At 33.5% G+C, this 21,391-nt stretch overlaps 2 protein-coding genes across 3 annotated transcripts; both read right to left on the bottom strand.

Moving 5' to 3' along the window:
• Positions 1-1,389: 1,389 nt before the first annotated feature.
• LOC117113481 lies at positions 1,390-6,392 on the bottom strand. Its single transcript, XM_033256816.1, has 4 exons — positions 6,181-6,392; positions 4,995-5,138; positions 3,022-3,199; positions 1,390-2,537 (listed from the first exon to the last, which is right to left on the bottom strand). The coding sequence occupies exons 1-3, from the start codon at positions 6,271-6,273 to the stop codon at positions 3,035-3,037; spliced, it is 402 nt and encodes a 133-aa protein (XP_033112707.1). The 5' UTR covers positions 6,274-6,392; the 3' UTR covers positions 1,390-2,537; positions 3,022-3,034.
• A 5,764-nt stretch (positions 6,393-12,156) lies between these two features.
• Positions 12,157-20,977, bottom strand: LOC117113469. 2 transcript variants are annotated; one of them, XM_033256801.1, is made up of 7 exons: positions 20,791-20,977; positions 18,150-18,221; positions 16,148-16,546; positions 15,278-15,427; positions 14,240-14,338; positions 13,768-13,999; positions 12,157-13,285 (listed from the first exon to the last, which is right to left on the bottom strand). In XM_033256801.1, exons 2-7 carry the CDS (start codon positions 18,192-18,194, stop codon positions 13,197-13,199), a joined length of 1,014 nt encoding a protein of 337 aa, XP_033112692.1. In that variant the 5' UTR covers positions 18,195-18,221; positions 20,791-20,977; the 3' UTR covers positions 12,157-13,196. The 2 variants fall into 2 exon arrangements, with proteins under 2 accessions (XP_033112692.1, XP_033112693.1); XM_033256802.1 differs by lacking the exon at positions 16,148-16,546 and having other exon boundaries at positions 12,159-13,285.
• Between the last annotated feature and the right edge of the window lie 414 nt (positions 20,978-21,391).

The following is a 21,391-nucleotide window of genomic DNA, read 5'->3' as shown; positions in this document are numbered from 1 at the left end:
TTTTTTTTTTCAAGTAGTAGGCCTACAGCAATAATATTTATCTTATCTTGTTAAGTGTTCCGCATGACTACATGAAATGCATTATTATTATTATTATTTTTTTTTTTTTTTTTTTTTTTTTTTTTTTTTTTTTTTTTTTATTTATTTATTTTTTTTTTTTATTACTATTAATCACTATCAGTTAATTGTTGTCTAATGCATTTTCTTATACTGTATTCACATTGCTTTTCAGTCACGAAATTTCCCCGAAGTTGAATGGATAAACTATCTTTGTATCCTTATCCTTGTATCCATACTAATTGGGGACCCTGGACAATTTATAAACGATTATTATATTATCTTGTATGTTATAAGGAACTCAACAAAGAAATTATATTTCAAAGATTAATGAAAATCAAGATTATTAAATTAATAGTTGATATAGACCTATGATTATATATTCATAAAATGGTAACTGACGGCCATTGTAATTCATTGTCACCAACAACACAATGAAAACATCTTCTATCCCAGACAACTGACAATGGATGATATGGACAATAGAAATTTATATTCAAATTGTAAAATCCACAGTAATGAAAAAAATTATTAATTTAACAGTTTTTTTTTGTACAAATTTCTTTCAATTTCACTGTTGTTTTTCTAATTCTGCGTATATTACTATGTGCAGCTCGTTTTCAACACATTATCTCATAATTCTCAATATAATTGTCCTCATCATCGTCATCATCGTCATCCTCATCATCCTTATCACAGTCATCCTTGTCATCACCATTGTCATCATCTTCATGGTCATGATAATGATGATGATGATGATGATCATGATGATCATGATCATCATCATCATCATCATCATCATCATAATCATCATCATCTTCATCATCACCACCACCATCGACATCATCATAGATGTGTATAAGAGACAGGTGCAGGTAACCCGCACCCCCCCCCCCCCCCCCAAATTGTTGAAGATTATTTTTTTTTATGGAGAAAAAATATATATTCGTACTGTACTTTAATCCCACCTCCACCTCTTAAACCCTCCCCAGGCTCAGACATACGACCCACACTCAGCCCCAACCCCACCCTCAGAAGATATATCCTAAGAGCCGCCACTGGTGGTGTAGACCATCAATCTGTGACAGTCCCTCTCTCAAAGTCCCCTCTTCGAATTTCTGGATCCGCTACTGGTATTGTACGACTTCCCGTTATAAAATACGGTAAATGCTATTATTTATAATTGCTCTGTGAACAGTTAGGTCATTGGTAATTGGTCAGTCATTGGTCATTGGTCAGTTAGGTTGGTCATTGCTCGGTTAGGTCATTGGTTTCAGCAAACAAACTGGAACTGTTTGATTTGCTATAAAAGAAATATGGACATAGGCCTAATGCGTTCTTTCTTCAAATTCTTTATTACAAAATATAGATACTTTATCATTCTTGCTATGTAGGCCTTGTTAAAGGCTTACATGTACACGATTCATGACAAAATACGCAGTATTATACACCAGTTCAATTTGATATTGGCCTAAAAAAATATGAATGAAGTTATACTTTGAAAAGATGGTTTTCAGGGAGGGTTTCTGATAAATTTAATATGTATATTTGACGATAGCAAAATGTTGATATAATTACATTAGGTGTTTTTTTTTTCGATTTTTAGTGGAAAACTTCAATCTTTGCATCATTTTTAATAATCTGAAAAAATGCCTACTATAGTCTACTATCAAAAAGTATAGAATAAATTGCAAGAAGTCCGATTGTCCTGAAATGAAATGTTAAAAAAAGTACTACACGAGATAGGGGGCGCCCTATCAAAATTCGAAACTCGCCTTTTGAAGGACGCCCAATTAGTTCGTGGAAGTTTTTGAAAATAAGATTACGTTCGAACGAAACCCCGAGAGTCGGGCCTCTTGCAGTTCTATACGGTACTCTTTGCTACTTTGTAATGATTTCACTTAATAATGTCTCTTGGTATAAATCATACGTGAACTATGAAATAAATTGAAGATACAAATGCAGGAATAGGTTGATAGAAATAAAATATATAATTACTCAAATACCACGATATTGTATACACGGAATTGAAAAGGTTTCCTCTCACCGCCTCTGTTAATATATATCTCTACTATGTGTTACTATAGTATTTTATTTGAATTTACTATAATATCATATGAAAATATTCCATTAAGATTATTAGCACCCGAGAACCCGCACGCACATATATTTGTGGTCTTATACTATACAGTCAGATATCAGGAATAAATATAAGTGTATGAAATAACAATCTGATATAGTAACTAATATATAATGGTATGACGGATGGAAAGGTATTATGTAAAAAGCGAGAATAAACCTATTTAATATAAAACCCATTATATATACATATATATATGTATATATATATGTACGGTATATATATATAGGCCTATATATATATAGGCCTATATATTATAAATCTTATAAAATTCAATTGAATCAAATCTTCTGTAATACACGCTACATTCGCTTCATTTTACATCTTGCGGGAAAATCATCTGGAAAAAATACAAGATAAATTTAGTACCAGAAGGTGTACGGTATAATATGTTATCTACATAACATCCTACGCCATAATCATAATCAGCCTCATATCATAATCTCCTTAAACATTAGCATTGTCGTCATGGAAATATTATACAGCATGATTGTTATTCATTACAATTATCATTTTCATCAATTTCATGATCGTAATCAAATTCAGCATAACAAAATTTCCATTGTCTTCGATTTCTTTGCTAAATTTTTCACTACCATCTCCATTATTAGCACCCTTATTAGTAAAATAATAAAATAAACAACAACAATAATATTTAAAAATACTAATGCTACTAAAGATAATAATGTTAATAATAATGATAATAATAATAATTATTATTATAAGAGTAATAGTAATAACAAAGATAATAATAATAATAATAATAATAATAATAATAATAATAATAATAATAATAATAATAATAAGTTGTTATTAATACTTACAATGAAATATCGTTTAATCGTGGAGATCGTGGAGATCGTGGTCACGTGCCCAGTCAATCCAACGACGGCCATCTTTATCCCCATGTTTTCCATCCCCATCTGGGTAGCGTTCATTACCATCATTGTCCCTATGCCATTCAGCATCCAACTCGAACACCATATCGTGTTTTTTATCGTCCTGAGGACAGAAAATATTGGGCCTATGTTATTTCTGTGTTTATTATTATTGAGAGTCTTCGGGGCATGGTATGATGGGGATATGCCAGAAGAAGATGGGGCGATATAACACAACACGATTTACTCATTCTTTAACTGGTAGGCCTACAGTCTGTACTAATAGGCATAATGTTTGTGAGCTCCTCCCAACTATCGGGGTTGACTCATCCACATATCGATTTTATTCGCCGCCGTCTCTCTGCAATGCCCTGAAAAATGGACATTCGAGCAATGTTCATTACACAACACACCAGTGGCGTAGAAAAATATTTTTCATTGGGGGGGATGATTGGCGTGTTAGCCAGTTTCGTAACAGGCGCGGGGGGGGGGTGGGGCAGGGTGAAAACTGCCCCTCCCCTGACGGTTTTTACCAGGCCGACCAAGTCGTCGTACCGGGCTGGGTACGACGACTTTCTGGAGAAAAGAAAGAGGGGAGAGGGAGGGAAAGAGAAAGAAGAGGAAAAGAAAAGGAAAGAAAAAGAGAAGAGAAAAATAAAGACAAGAATAAAAAGACAGCTATCATAATGACCAGACTCACAACACCCATGCAACCCATTCTCCACTTCAAAAACTATCATAACTCCTTTGATCTATGCTGCCTGATGGCGTAACCACTGGGGGACAAGGAGAAAATATCTATCTTTGAAAATTCTTCCCCACCCCCCCTTTATAAATGCCCTTTCATCCCCTGAAAGTTCCTAAAAACCTCAAATTTCGCGCGCATTTCTTGTTAACATGGCCCAATTTCCTCTAAAAATTGCACATTTTAGGGAGTTTTGATCAATTCCAACGAAATTAGAATTAAAAACACCGGGGGACAAGGTTTAAGTAAGGTGCCACAAAAAAAAAATTAAAAAAAAAAATAAAAAAAAAAAAGAAAATAAAAAAAAAAGAAAAAAAAAAAAAAAAAAAAAAAAAAAAAAAAAAAAAAAAAAAAAAAAAAAAAAAAAAAAACACTAATGCCAGTAAAAAAAGAAAAGTATCCGAGATGGGGTAATATCCCAATTAAAAAACGACTGAGATGTCAATGAAATTATCTACTGAGTAGCAGTGGCGCGGATCTAGGAATTTAAAATAGAGGGGGGGGGGGCAGAGAAGGACTTTCACAGATGGAGGGCGTATACTACCTCAGCTCCACCATGGTTGGGGCTGAGGTAAGAACATTTATAATCATGGCACCTCTAGATTGCCAGAAATGGCATTCTTAGACTCAAAATTTGGGTAAAATTTTCATTTTTTCCCAAATATTTCGGGAAATTTTGAAAAATTTTGGAATTTTTTTGAATCCACCACTGAGTAGTAAACCACAAATCGAATTGTTTGGCATCGCCATTCACTGATATCTTTTGGCATCTAATATTGGTCAAAGGCTCTTGAAGCACCATCAATCGTTTTATTTATATTTACTGTATTTTTAAGGCACCATCCAAAAAAGCAGACCAACACTGGGTTCATGCTGGGATTCGGTGCAACTCGGGCCCCTTTTTAACTGGGGGCCCGATTTTTCCTTAAGCCTGGCACTCACTGCGTCGTACGACGCGATTCGTACGAATAATCCAACTCCGCTCCCTGTGGACGCTAGACGACGCGAGGCCGTCTGCTGATTGTCGGTGGCAGCAGGTGGCAGTCTGAACGAATTAAAAAACGACCAGTTGCACGCGCGTTGTCGCGTTGCGTTCTTTATATAGAATTGCGTCGGCCGACGACCGTCGGGCGCAGCCAGTGCCCGGCTACCACTGCACTGGAGGGCTACTCACCTCATCGTGGTGTCGCCTTTCCGAGCATCCTTTTAAAGCGAACAAGCCGAGGACGATAAGGAGCACGACCGCAACACTGACCACGACACATAGTTTGCATCGTACTTTTGAGGGTTTCGGCTTTGTTGGAGTAATAGCTGTTACCTGCATGAAGAAAAAAAAAATAATTTAAATAGTAAAATTATAGTCTAACTAGAATTATAAATTAAATAATGAAGATTAATAATGATATTGATAACGATAATAAAAACATTAACTAAAAAAATTATAGTATTAATAATAATAGGCCTATCAATAATATGATAATAATAATAATAATAATAATAATAGTAATTATAATAATAATATTAATTATAATAATAATGACGATCTCAATCTCAAACTATTATGTAGGTCTATACTGTACTGTAGTGGTTTGACATGTACGATATATTCCCATTTAAAGCATTGGACATAAAGATTATTGTGATAGGAAGTGGACATTAATATTTAGGTGTGACGTGACCATTAGCTGACTATGAGTGTGTCTTCAGGAAACCGGATTACCATGGAGACAATCCTATTTCTTTGAATTTGATGCCAAGTACTGTACTGTGGTGTGGGGTCAAGTATTTTGCTGCGTCAGTGTCAGAATTAGAGCCGCCTTTGTTATGAACAGGTAGGCATTATTAATGGATTATTTTGTGCGTGTATTGAATTTGCTGTGACGTTTATGAATTCAAGCCAGGAATATACAATGCCATTACAATGCATTATTGAACAACGCTTTCTATAGCTTTCTAACCATATATTAAATTGCTTGGTTCCAACCAAGGGGGTAAACTTTTGTGTGTGTAGGGGGGGGGGGGGGAAAGGGGGTAGATATTGCCAGGTTACACTAAGGACAAAAACATTGCCGTTAACACTGTTAAATTATGTATATAAATCATCAAAGAAAGGTAAATACAGTGCCCTTTATTTGAACACTGTAGGCTATGTTAATATGTCAAATTTTAAAATTGAAAGCAACCACTTAAATAAGCAGAGTAAGCACTATGAATATCGAAGTTCAGATTAGCTCAATGTATCCAGTATAACACGTGTCTTTGACGCAGTTTATAACTCATTTAATTATTCTATAGACTTACAGATATAGTAGAGTAGCGATCGATAATTTTAGAGTAGAACCTTTAACATGATAACTTACCACAACTACTGATCCATCGTTTGCCTTCAGTTCCTCTTTAGTTTTATCAATTGGGTCCTTACCCTCATTGGAAACTGTAGTGGGCTTCACCATCTTTCTGTTTGATGTACGTTACGTCGATTTAGAGGAAGTTAAGTTATTATTACTTTGCGCTGGTGGTAGTATCAGTCGTTTTAACTAAATTGTTACTCATTAGAATAACCACAAAATGACTTCTCAACCATGTCGGATTGGCATTATATAATGTTTGGAGTGGTGGCGCTGTTTTATCTGAATGCCGACTGAAGCCGAACACAACGTTATATATTAATACATTTAATTACTAATTGCTTTTCCATTTGAAAATTAACTTTCTCACAATGAACTTTGCAATGATAACATATACTTCACTGTCCGTTAGAGTGTATTGATTTATTTATGTAATTTTATAATTTTTATTATGATACGCATGACGTCATGGGCAGTGATATATCAATCAAATATCCTGTTTGCGTGTAAATAAGCCAAGAAGTAACCGCTACTGTTCTATACAGTGTCCTACAAAGCAACATTATGTTTAGGCCTGTTTAGACATAATTATTATAATTCTGCTATATTATTAATACATATTACATATCCAGGCCTCTAATATGTTAATAATTAATTATTTGTCCAAATAAAGTAATCCGGTAAGCCTGACAGCTTTTATCTCAATGAATAAGGCTGCCTCTTTTAGGCCTATTCTATTACTTTATGTTTTCATTATTTATTGTGAAGGGGCTAGGGTGGAATAAGGTAGTTTGAAAGAAAGCTAATGCCCGAAAATACACATTTTTGTTTTGAGAAGTCTAGCAAGTCGTGCACTAGTGTTTTCTGCGTTATCAGCAGGCCCGTAAGAAAAAATGATTATAATGAAGAAGGTGGTGATGGTGACGATGATGATAATGATGATGATGATAATGATGATGATAATAATGATTATGATGATAATGATTATGATGATTAGCGCCCTACATATTATGATGATAAGGGGGATGATGGTAAATGATGATGACGATAATGATGATGGGATAAGATATTTTTTTTTTTTTTGTAGGAAAGCGAACAGTTGGTTGGGGACATAGCAAATGACCATGGTCAGCTGTCTAAGAGGGCAAAAACCTCATCATCAGATCACGGAACAATATCATTGTGGACCTACTTTACGCGTAAATTCAAATAATGTGGACCCATTTTCTTAAAATTGGATCCATTTTACTCAAAAATACGAAAAATCTGTACCCATTTTCTTAAAAGTTGACCAATTTTACGCAAAATCTGAACCCTTTTTATTTCAAAAACAGGACTCATTTTGTGCTAAAACATAATAATTTAGATCTCTTTTTGAAAGTATAGACCCATTCTTTGGACCCAATAGAAAAATTGTGTGGGACCTTGCAACTATCCCAATAGCTGGCTACGGCATTGATTACATGTACTCAAAATGAAGCGCCAAAAAAATTCTCATGATCATTTATCAGGAATTTTTAGCAACCACAGAGAGCTTAAGTATGAAAATAAAGCTTATAAACCTTATAAACATTTAATTACACCTATGCATAATAATACTAATAATAATAATAATAATAATAATAATAATAATAATAATAATAATAATAATAATAATAATAATAATAATAATAATAATTACACCTATACATGTTTCTCCTGACGCAAATCCAGTTATTGCCTATTTCATCACGACAATAACAATTACTATCAACACTGCAGTACCCGCTGCTTTCTTGGACTCAAATTCAACCCTGGCCATCAGGCGCAAACTCGGTGGTCTAGAGATATGATGCCAGGCTAGTGATCTGGAGATCGTGGATTCGAGTCTCACCCTAGAAAAATTTGCGATTTTTTTCGCAATTGTTTTCAAACGTACTGAGTATTTAGTACATTTCCATGACAGGTAGGGCAAAATTACACATACCTATAAACCTTGTTTTTGAGTTGGCCTATGTACTTTACATACTTCAAAGCCGTGAGTTCACAACTGCCTGAGCCCCACCATGGTTGGGGCTGAGGTGCGAAAATTTGAGGAAATAGTACCTCTAGATGGCTTGAAATATTAAATATATAAATTAAAATTCATCATCATCACATCACCATAATATAGTCAAAATGAAGCGCCAACAAATTTATCATATACTTTTATCAAGGTATCTACTTAATATCCAAGACAAATTAGGCCTAACTATATAGCTTACTAAGCTTTAACTATATTATAATAATTGTGAGTAACAAATCACAACTTACTTTTTCGCCTTTAGCACAATTTTCTTCACTTTTTAATATTATTAATATTATTATCTATTATCACCAATGTCATCATAATCATTGTCATCATCATCATCATTACAAAAGGGGAGCCGCTGTTTTGTGGTGATGCTTCCTTTCACAGAGTCCTTTATGGTGCCACAGAACGTGACCGTATGATCCTAAAGGTGCAGAACACAAAACAACCGGAAAACAGCAGGGTAAAATAATCGTCCAATTTCTACACAAAAAAAACAAAAAACCCAGCTATTTTAACCTAGTTGTTTTTTGGTCATTCCTCCAATCACAAGGTCCGTAAGTGCCACAGAACACGTTAGTATGATCCTTAGGTGAAACATAACAATGAATTTCAAGTTTAAAAAAATCAAATGAAAATCACTTTTTCGTCGATTTTGGCACAAATCCGTGTCATATGGAAATAGGCCTATTTACTATTTTATTTTTTTTAAATATGATCGTTTTTCCGTAAAAAAAATGGCAATCGCACAGTTTTCACGATGTTTCTATGATTTTAGGATTTAAAAAAAAGGGGGAAAAAATAATTTTTTTCCAATTAAAAATTGGAAAAAATTTCCACCCGCCCTTGTATTCAAATTTTTACAATGTGACAGCAAACAAACGATTTTTTAGGCCTGATATTGGTGATGATGGTGCAGGTGATTATGGTTAAGATGATGATGGTAAAGATGATGATGAATAGGTAGTGATGATGATGATGATGACTTCTGGTTTGTAGTTAATTTTCTGTTTGTGTTTACATTGTCCCGATGTTCTCATTTAAAACGTCCTTAACAGCATGTTTGAGTCATCTGTGTACTTCATTATTTGAACTTAAAAATGACCATGATAGAATCTAGACGTCGCTCGTTTCATAGCATTATTTTTGTAAGAGGAAATGCATTTTACAGAATTAAATATAAACACTAGTATTCCTCAAGCTGGTAATTTTGACTGTGCAGAAAACTAGCAATAAGAAAATAATCTGTTTTAATTTGGCACACAGCAGGAACAGGAAAAGTACACTGCCAATAAGGCCCTGTAAAAAAAAGAGTTGTTGATCGTCCTTAAAAAAAAAAAGTCGGTGGAGGTTTTTTTTATTCTTTTTTTAATCAGTAATGAAAAGCACCCCATTAATAAATGCGAATTCTTCAAATCTCCCATGGAGTGCAAGGCCTCATGTAAATGGTGGCTGACTTTGACGGATCTTCCAGTGTAGTGTTAGATCATATGGAATTTATACGAAAAAACAAATGGACTGAGACAAAATATTTAAACAAAAATAGCGTAAGTCTAGCTTAGTTTAATTATGGGCGGAAATACGATACTTCCGTGAGTTTTGGCGAATATATTTTTTATAAAATGGTCGGGTGATTTTTTTTTTATGTAGGGAGGGGGACAATCAAAAACATTTTTTTTACATGGCCTAATTATTTCATTGTGGTTAAAGGAAAAATATTTTCAGAGGCGGAAACGAGTTGACGGGCAGAAGAAAAAGGGTAAATTGCATTATTGTTAAACAATAATGCGCTTTTTTATTCGAAACAACAATTCAGTATTTTTTTATTAGGGAAACAATGCATCCTAATGGTATAAGGCAATGACATAAAAAATGATTTATCTAACGACAATCTACAGTGACAACGATAATAATAATTATGATGGTGACCTGTGTTTGTTGACTTTAAATGAGATGAATGTTACCTGACAAACGTGCATTGGTGTTTTTCTTGTGATTTAATACGGCAATAAACAATGTGTCAATTTCTGCCGAATACTTAATAGTGTGTGTTATTTGGTGTTGTGTTTGAGGTGGGTTACTGACATAAAATAATCATAATGATGATCTTAAAATCACACTGTAACTAAGTTAACCATATCCAAAGAGTATGTCCTGTACCTGAAATACGTAGGCCTACAAAACTGCTTTTCTTGGAGTCGAAACACCTTGACAATTAGCTGCGTGTAACGCTTAAATGCTTTGTAGACATGACGTTAATCGAATAAAATAGAGATAATTTAAGCAATCTTTTAACAACACCAAAAATAAATTCTTTATTAAAATCTTTCATTAAAATCTTTTCGAATCATCATATACATCTTATATTCACCATACATACTATTCTGCTTAAACCCAAACTTTTCTTTTTGCTGTTAGCCTCTACAGAACCATTGAGAGAACCCGGATAAGGGGTATTTTTGTTTTTGTTACCGTAGTTGATATGATAGTAAAGTATGCTGTAGATGATTGTGGATTTGTTGCACCCTGCGCCACCTTGATTTAATACAAATAATGTAAGGCTCGGGTGGGATGCAGTTTTATCGCCTATCTCTCTACGGCTTTGGGTTTGCATCTTTTTCAAATAAAACGGCATAACATATTTTCAAAAGCAATATACAAAGCTCAATAAATCTTATAAAATATTGTGCAAAAAAGAATCTACCGAAGGCCGACCTTTCATACCAGCATTATCTTGTTCTGATTCTGTCGTAGTTCTAAGCATATTGATTTCTTTAATCTTTGCAGCAAAAAATACTACCGTCAGAGGTTTGAGATGTAATTCTGCGCAATTATTTTTATACATATTGTTCATTATTATGTATTTTTAATGTGTTGATATTGTTAATTTCTTTGGCTATTATAATACCATTATTGAAACTAACCTTACACTCTTCGCTGAGCTTAACGATAAAATTATATGCTTTCCTTAACATCTCTTACATTTAGGCCTAAAAGTGCTTGTTGTAACAGTTACTGAATGACCAAGAAAATACGTAGCAAACATTTAAAGTAAGCAAACATTAAATCTGAGTATATAATTGTCTAAGATTTTTATCTAATATACTTCATAATTGTTGTTCTATACGATTTCCCAAATTGTTTGAAGAAGTGTCCTTGGTTGAATTGTATCTGCCTAATACCAGGGAACAGTGAAATTACAAATTATTAGATGTTTCCATGTAATTTCACTGTTCCCTGCTAATACCAATGGACTACCGTGGTCTAATGGTATGAGACTCGCCTTGACAGTCAGAGAACGTGGGTTCGAATTTCTAAGTAGCACTTCTTCAAATATTGTTAGGAAACTGTTGATACGATGCTTATAACATTGTTTCAAGAGGACCTGAGATCAGCTCAAAATATTCATGAGAAAATAAAAATTGTTTTCTAAAAGTCAATCCTGTTTCTAGATATATATATATATATATATATATATATATATATATCATCAAAGAAAGGTAAATACAGTGTTCGAATAAAGGACATAATAATACATCGTGTAGCATAGCTCTCAACGAATGTACTCCTGTAAATAAATGAATAAAGAAACTGTGTAATAAAATGCCACTATGTGTGTATAATTTATATATAAGCTATATACATTGTAAGTGTGACAACCACGTGTCAGCCAGCAGATAATTAATTTCCAAACGCTTCAGGATTACAGTCTAGCTAGTTTATGGTGAAACTACACACATATATATTTACTTGTAATTAGTAGACACTATATATATATATATATATATATATATATATATATATTGATAACATTCATTCATATATTGATAACAGACATTGATAAATTCAGATGACACGGTTGACGTATTTGAAGAACATAAGTATTTTATTACAAACAAATATAAGTATTTTATTACAAATATTTCTTCCTCCCCCACCCCCCGCCCCAGAATGTTTTCAACGTGAACCAATGTTGAAAGGGCAACAATTTGATTCACGTTAATTGAGAAGATTCTGAAGGCAGGACGAAATATTCGTGTGCAAAAAAATTGTGTTAATTTTGTGTCATGTGTGTTTAGCAATAAACACAAGCATATATACCGTCACAGTTTTAATGCAATGTACCGTAATATTAGTTTACACTATGTGCATAGTTGTACATTCCTAAAGTGCAATACGAAAACTAATGTACAGTCGTCTTAAGCATATAAGGCACATGTTGCACATAATGATCAAGCTATGTCAGCCTAACTATTTATAGTATTATTCAGCTTTAGTTTCAGTTTGTAAAGTTTGTTTGGCTGCAGAGTAAAGGGAGTGGTGAAAGGGGCGCTTGCCCAATCTCCCTAAGGCAGCCCCTTAAACCAAATACGGAATCGTTTAGGTAAAAGATTAAAATAAATAATAAATCTGAAGATTTTAGGGTGGTAGATTCTTCGACTTCCAAAAGACAAAAGATAAGAATGACACTCCAACATACCCTCGGACCATAATTGCCAGTTTCCATGTTCATTTCACGAATATACGGCATTTGATCTACTGTTACGCGCCAAATTGGGTCGCAAACTTAGACTTCTTTTAATATAGAATCGGGAATGTTAAGTACAAAGCGAAAAGTTGAAAGTTTTTGATAAATATAAAAATCAAATTATGATCAAATCAGATTAAGATTTACTGTGTGTGTTTAAATCTAGTATCACCTTAAAATATTGACAAAATATGTTAAAATACAGTGTAGATTTACTTTTACTTAAAATGTGTAAAACCGTGTGTTTTATCAATCACAAATTTTCAAATATGGTACATCCATTCGGATTATTATTTAAAGAGATCCATTCATAAGACAGTCTAATTGAAAGTAAAGTTTCGTTTCTGACTGAAGAAAGTGATTGAAATGATGTACTCGAAGCAGGTATAATTAATAATATTATTGTAATGCTTAGGAGTGATCTCGATGTATGCTGACAGGATCAAGCTCTTAATTTGAAGGGGACTTGAACAAAATCTTCATATCGTGAACTTTCTCATCACTGTCGAAAACCTGGATTTTCTTTAGTTTTCCTTTAACTGTAAGAAAAAAGAAAACAATGTGCAATTCATGATTTATATCTTGCTTAATAGTTTTTCTTTCGGAAACAAAAATTTAAAAAAAGAGATAAATTTGACAGGAAAAGAATTTTTATCCTATACCTATCAGAGACTGGTGAATGAGAAACTTAGATGTGGCTTGTAACCTTTTGATGTATTTTATACCTTAAATTTATGACAGTGTTTTTTTTTTGTTTTGTTTTTTTTTTACATTGTGTGTCTCAGAGTCTAATGTTGGCAATCTAAGAACTTGAAACACGAATATCACGTGCTCTTAAGAGAATGAAAAACATAGTACATTATGTACGTAAATGAACAAAAAATGAATACATTCACCAAGGTTTTTGAGAGAATACAGCAATTGAAGAAATATTATTGTACACAATAAAAAGTTTTTAGAAAACATGTTTTGAGCGAAGGAAAGTACTTCCAAGAATTCTCAAGTAGGCTAATCATCTCACCTGAACGCCTTCGTCGGTTAAACCACTCAGGGTAACCCCAGTCCCACCACGGTAGTTCGGTGATGTCCACTGTTTCGTATTCGTCATTCATTTCCTCCAGCCAGAATGTTGGAACACTGCCGCACATACTATCTATCTCTGCACCGAACGTCGACAGTGAATCTAACGGTGGTGGAATGGCGATGTATGAATCACGAGTAACGAAATACTCTTGCAAGAGATATAGAGGATTCTGAAAGACAGGATAACAAAGATTTTAATTTAAAAAATGCAGTATCATATCCTTCGTACGGCTTGGCAAAAGAACCATAACAATAAACCACATTGTAAGCATTTTATTTTTTATTTCCTTCACATCCAACGGCAAGTACACTTGCCACTTACAGCTCTATTAATAACCTCATCTTAAACATGTTTTATGACTTTAAAACTCACTCTCTTCCTTAATAATTAATAAAAATTTGACATTTACCAACAAGACTTGGAAAAGGAAAAATGGAATCATCAAGAGGGGATTAATGTCTTTCACGAAGCACAGTTCCTGTTCGACAAGTAGATAAGCTGTATATCTCTGAGAAAGACACAACATAACATAAAGAAAATTTTAAGAAGAAATTGCTGAGAATAGTATAACCATTGCATAAACTGTTTAACATATGAATGAAGTTTGTTGTTAAGAATAGGCTTCGGAGAAAAAAAACATATTTTGATATATTGTACAAATGATTTTCAAAGACACAGAAAGTGTGGCATCACAACTCCAGAACCAATGAGATACAGATTTTTGAGTATATTAAGAAGGCGGGAAAAGAATGGTTCCATCCCCTTTCCACCAAAAACATTTGTATCTAGATTGTTTCCTTAAATATCCTGCTTGTGAAAAATCAGTTGTATTATTCAAAAATTTTTTTCTCCGGAACATGGCTTTAAATTTCACCAATACAACCAGGTTCAATGGCCTATACTTATATTGGAATTGTTTTGTTTTTGTGGTGTGAGCATAACTCTATAACAAACATTATATTATTTTGAATGTTGTATATCCATACACTATGCAAGAGGACTTCTAACTGCACAGATAAAAATCCTTGCACTATGCACACAATGATAACGCCCTCATACAAGACTAAACTCAGTCGTCTATCACAAGATGGGACTATAGATATCCAAACTGTAATGCAGACGTTCTGAAAATGGTTTTATTTAACCACAACAGGTGTCTCTAAAATTAATGACCACTTTTGAGACCGGGGTTTTCATGGTCTTTAGCAGCTTGGTCTCTAATTAGAATAATAAAGATAAAAGAGATTTGTTAATTTGGGACTACACAAAAACCGGGTCTTTAATTGGAGGTGGTCTTTAATTAGAGGGGTCTTTAGACCTGCATTTGTATAAGTTTGGAATCTGTTTTAAGTTCGATCGCATGCTACTTGCATCAACGTAAACGCGCGCCGTCTAGAGAGATACCACCACAAGTAGTATTATGTCGTTCGTACTGAACAGTACATACATTTGTAAAATCATGCAGCATCATGATGGCCTCGTGACCATCGGTTGCAGGGATGCTAAAAACCTCTGTGTTGTTCTCAATGTTCACAATGATGTCTTCTTTCATGTGATGCAGGTGAGGATTCAGGCTCGAGAAAGATAACGTAGTAGGCTATAAATAGAATATAATAGAACAACATAAGAAGGTATAAGAAGCTATTTCATTTTATTAGTATATTCAATTTTTAACAACAGTTATATATCTGATTAAGGGAACACAGCATTCTTATTAATAAAATGTTTCAAGCGGAGTTGTCTACTATAGACGTGAGAAAGTTGTTGTCTACGAGAAACTGCTCCAATCTCAGCCCTCCAATTTCAATGAACAATGCAATATAAAATAAGAACGAAATTAGAATTTGAAAAAGCATATTATATGTAAAGCTTGTTTACTTGCGTACAGAAGCTCGAATGATTTAACAATAAGACTAACCAGACGAATTTAAAACAGATCAAGTGTCGCATTATACATTAGGCCATCACCTAATACTTAACCCCATAAAAACTGTATCACGTTTTTCCAATCCATCATACACTTTCTGGGGAGGACGGATTTCTGGAGATGCATATTAGCGCCACTACAACAAGAGACACATACAGAAATTTACTTCGAACTTCAAACTTCACACGTCTCTGGTCCAAGAGAAGAGAAGAGAGAGAGAGAGAGAGAGAGAGAGAGAGAGAGAAGGGGGGGGGGGGTGCAGAAGAAATATCTGTGGACATTGACAATATTTACAGCTAAGGCCTGTGTGCTACGTGAACTCTGATAAACACTTAGAACAGCTAACGGAAGCCTTGTGCAGAAAAACACAAGCACAATTATTTTGTTTACTTGTTCCTTGAGCGTTGTAGCTTCCGGTCCGCTGGTAGTTTGTTCGTTATGGTCCGTAGTTGTGTGTTTGTAAGCCGTGGTTTTAACATTTTCCTTGGTAGAAATTACTACATCTGTCGTTTGCTTATCTGTCGTGGGGCTAGCGATGGGATTTATAGGCCGAGTAGTAGGATATCTAGGCGTCGTCCACTCTTTTAACAAAGTAGTTTCGTACTCAGGGTCGATAGTGGTAGTTTTGCCGCGATGCTGCTGAGTAGTGGGTTCGTGTCTATTTTGAGTCGTAGTCTTCTCTTTCTCTTGGGTTTCGGTCGTTTTCATGGGTTTCCTTGTCGTCGTCCCTTTTTTGGTTGCCTTAGTGTCGTTTGAAATCTCAATCTTAATATCAATATCAACATTCAACTGGAAAAAGAATAGTCGGCTCACATGTACACGTATCACTTGACAGCAACTAGCAATATACATATTCAACATCAACATAAGCCTGTCTGAGGACTAATATTCGAAAATAACGTGACTACCCCAAACGTATACGTAGGAAAGTCACTGATTCGTTTTCACCTCTACATTAAAAAATTGACATGTTTGCCAAGCCTACATGATTAAATGGTTGAATGACAATATTTACGTCACCTCATAATATGAGGCCACGACAGGCCTCATATAGTAATATTTGATTTTTAATTTAATTCATATAAAAAAAAAATAAAACTTAGGTCCTTTTTTTCTATCAGGATTAAGTACTCCCAGATTACAATTCGGGCGAAATGTTGTTGTCATTATTATTATCATTTATTCAGGCAAATACAACATTACAAATATACAATAACATAGTAAAAAGAAGTTGCCACGAAGGAATAAAAGTAACAAAGAAGCAACTGTCATCAAATAGATGTATTCTTCCACCTCCAATCTACTAATCTGAACTGAACTGAACTATAATTAACACTTTTGTATCAAAAACAATCAAAAAAACCAATCAAAAATGATAGAAAGTAAACATTAGTACGATGGAAGGAATATTCCAAGACCTGTTGATCTTAAATTTGAAACCCACCTAAAAAAGATCCTTGTGATTTGAAGAATTACAACCATAACTCCCAAAAGTAATAATAATTCCTTTCCTTCTTTCTTTTCCTTTTGACTTTCTTCCGCTTTTTTCCTCCCGCCCTTTTTTTTTTTTTTTCCCGCCCCCCCCACTTTTTTTTTTTATTATTAAACAATAATTTTTACTAATACCAAACTACAAAAATTGTGCCTCCTTTACGCATTTCACTCAAAGTATTGCGGAATTAAATCTGGACTTAGGAGAAAAGTGCATAGTCATGTTAGTTCCCCTGAAGAGTCTCGAAGTCAAAACGTCAGGCAACGTAACAGCACTAAATTAAACCTTATCTTCATAGGTCAAATTGCGAGCGAAGTTCTTTAGTTCAGTTTTTATGTCCGGGACTAGTATACTTGTTATTCGGTCAACAATAATTTTTATAGAATTATTAACAATAATGTAAACCAACTAATAATTACTTCGCATATTATAAGAGTACAACAATAGTCAGCGACATAATGAGTTTACAATCACTAAAAAGGGAGTAAACAACACTACATTGAAACCACGACATGAATGAAAAAAAATCACTGAAAAGGGAGTAAACAAAACTACATTGAAACCACGGCATGAATAAAAAAAAAACCACCATTACATATTGAAACAGAAAGTAGTAAAATAACATTTTATATACTTGGGGAGAACAATGAAATTTTTGCTATTATTCAAAATTAAATGAGGTAGACTTGACTTTAACTTGGATGAATTTTTTGTAACAATGTTTATCATATGCCAGTTATAGAAATGAAATATTCATTTAAATATTGCTGTAAGTGCATTTTCTTCTTATTTTAGTAAACAGCAGCTAAAAGAAAAACAGTAAACCTTTTATTTACAAATTATTCATTTTAAATGACGAGTGCCTACCGGTACTATGGAAACGGATTCAAACGAACTTACATTAACTTGCCGTCTGGGAACGTCATCATCCGGGTCATGGAACATAATGTCACATTCAAAACGACGAGTGTCCTAAAAAAATTAAACAATACCTTTATAATAAAAGACGGACCTTAGCACTCACAAAGCAAGTAATTATTGATTCTATCTAATAATTATTGTTTTTTTATTTGTTTTTTTAGGAAAAAATGCACATAAGGCTGCCAATAAAATCACCAACAGCGAACTACACAAAATAACATGTACAATTCAATAAAGACAAACAAAGAGGTTTTTCTTTATAAAAAACATAATGAAGATAGTTAGGACACGTGATCAGCAAAGGAATTGTTATTCAAGAATGGTGATAAAATGGACAACTGTAGGAAGAAGAATATGTTCCATAACAACATGGAGAAGTTAGTATGGTGGAAAACGAAAGAGATGCTGGAAAATTCATGAAAAAAATTATCTGTTAAAAAAATAAATTCATTATTAGTTTAGCCTAAAGAAAATATATGTAATAAACTGGAGAAGTTGGGAGAATTGTCTGTAGTAGCTAAAATCATGGAAAAGTGCTTTAAAAAACCACATGCAATGTTCATACCAAGAAGAGGTGAGCAATGATGGCGACGATGATGATGAATGTGATGATGATGATGATTATTATAATGATGACGAAGAAGATGATGACGATTATAATGATGATGATTTTTTTTTTAATTTACACCGGTTGATTTTCCAAGTAGAGTACTAACAAGTTCGTCGCTGCAAGTCTGCTGCTGCTGATGATGATGGTGATTGTTATAACTAGCTAATACACATAAATTCATATGTCATGAAAAATAGATGTTTCCTCATATAGGCCAACATTATTGATCGCAAAAGAACAATGTACAATACATTATTATTTTTACAGGCATGACACGATGATTTAAAATCCAGGAAACCTGCTCACGACACCATGAATTCAAATATGGTTCCCTATGTTTTTGTGACAAAACATAATGTACCGGTACTATATCATTTTGTAGAATCATTCTAGAGTTTTCAATTTCTATCGTGTATGATGCATCAAAGAAAGATGATGAACTATGTTATTAAATACTATTGTATCAACAATTTTTATTACAAAATTTATAATGTCTTGAGCTAAAATACTTGGAATATTTATATACTTTTTATATTTAAATATATTATTAAACTTGAATATTTTCTCGCAAATTTATTAGGCCTATTTTTCATTTGAGCTCGATTTCTTTTTTTTTTGTATTTTTGCTGTTAACAAATTTCCGTAAAGATCGAAATAAAATGAGCCTGTGGTCTAAATGAACAATTAATATTTTTTAATATAATTTCTAATGGCCTTGGCCAAGGCCATTTCAAAATATATTTAAATATCGACAATTTGTAGGTTGATTAGATTAAATTATTTAGGCCTAGCAAAAAAATACAGTTATAAATTCGGCACACTTTTCACATATTATCTGGTATCAAATAAGGTATAGACTGTATTCATAAATAAAATAGAGTTTTCAAAATTGTTTTACGTTAAAGGGTACAGCATATAGGCCTACACATAGGAGAAAAGGCTCAAGACTTTCCTAAGGTTAATGGAATTGGTCAAACACAACGCTAAAGTAATTTCTTCATAATTACGCATACGTAATTTGAATCCTGTAAATTATAATAATAAGAGCAATTCTGAAAAAGCGATATTAAATATACGCCGTGCTTCAAAACACTGTCATTTAACTATAACCCATAATAACAAGTAGTGAAACGAATATCACGTGTTTTCATAATCAGTGTGGAAATCACAATATTATACGGAGAGACATTGCGTACTTCTATCGATTTAATATCCACACCACATTACAACAACTCCAGTATGTAGGTCTCCCATAAATTAAAGGCCATTGTGGACATAGGTTTTAGAGGCTTTATTAAAGATTGAAAATAGGCGTTCACTTTGACTACGCAGAAACTTGGCGATTTTTATAGGTGGTAGTTAATTGAAGGTTTTAAATTAGAAAATTATCTATCTTGAACATTCGAAAAAGAAATTAATAATAATATACAGTATATGAAGTAAACGTACGTGAAAAAGATGTGACAAATACGTTAAACAAATAAATGTACATAAAAAAAATAATTAAAAAGATAATTGTACTAATGTTCAACTTCGCAATACTAAACCAATTTGCCAAAAAAAAAAAAAAAAAAAAAAAAAACACCTGTATGATTTTGGTATTTTCCAACATTATATAAATAAATGTGATAGTAAACTGCTGGTAGCGTTGAAAGAGCTGAATTTTTAGGAAAACAAATTGAGGTCCACCTTTACGAGAGCAGCTAGCTCCGTTGGCTAAATTGGTGGTAGATCCTTGGAGATCTCTTTCCTGGTTCAATTCCCATCGCTGCACTCTCCTTGTGTTTCAGCATGGAGGGCGCAAATGCATGAACGCAGCCACCGTGTGCAAAATGGCCCAAGACGTGCACGTTGAAGAACGCAGACACTCTTAAGGAAAAGCCCAATTCACCATCAGAAGAACCCCCACTGCAAATAAGCCTCATGACTTTCGTGGGTTATCCTTGTTGCCTATTACACCGAAGACATTCAATCCATGCATTATTTAAATTAGTAAAACAAAAATAATACCTGGTATTTAGCGTGTTCCTCTTTTTCTTCCGATATCCGGGTATAGATGACGGTTGCCAGGCAAAGGCACGTGATTACTAGTATAACCAAGACGAGTATAATCGCTAGCCCTTTACAGCGCTTCTTTGGATTTTTTACGGATGCCAAATCATCGATTGTCTCCAGTTTCAGTTTTTCGTATAACTATATATATTAAAATAATAATAATAATAATAATAATAATAATAATAATAATAATAATAATAATAATAATAATAATAATAATAATAATAATAATAATAATAAATCTTTATTTGTCCTTAAATGTAACACATACCGTGGGGACCGCGGCATATTAGCCGCAGTGCAGCGCCACTCGACTGAAACTAGCCTACAACAGATACTAGATAATAATGGTCTGTAACTCGCCTAACTTCCTGAAAGGGTTATTCGAGGAGCTGAGCGTTTTTATAAATATAAATTACAGTATGCATGCTATTTTATGCAACAACAAAAAAGTCCGATATTTGAAAAAAAAAAAGTCCAGATTTCTCATATTTTGCATAAAATGTGTAAACTTTTAAGACAATGCGTCCACATTTTTCATATTGTTTGCATAAAA

Source organism: Anneissia japonica, unplaced genomic scaffold (assembly GCF_011630105.1).
Source record: "Anneissia japonica isolate Jap-2015-1 unplaced genomic scaffold, ASM1163010v1 scaffold493_len2256704_cov171, whole genome shotgun sequence".
NCBI classification, from domain to species: domain Eukaryota; kingdom Metazoa; phylum Echinodermata; class Crinoidea; order Comatulida; family Comatulidae; genus Anneissia; species Anneissia japonica.
Note: the sequence above shows the minus strand (reverse complement) of the source record. Positions and strands in the feature narration are given on the sequence as shown.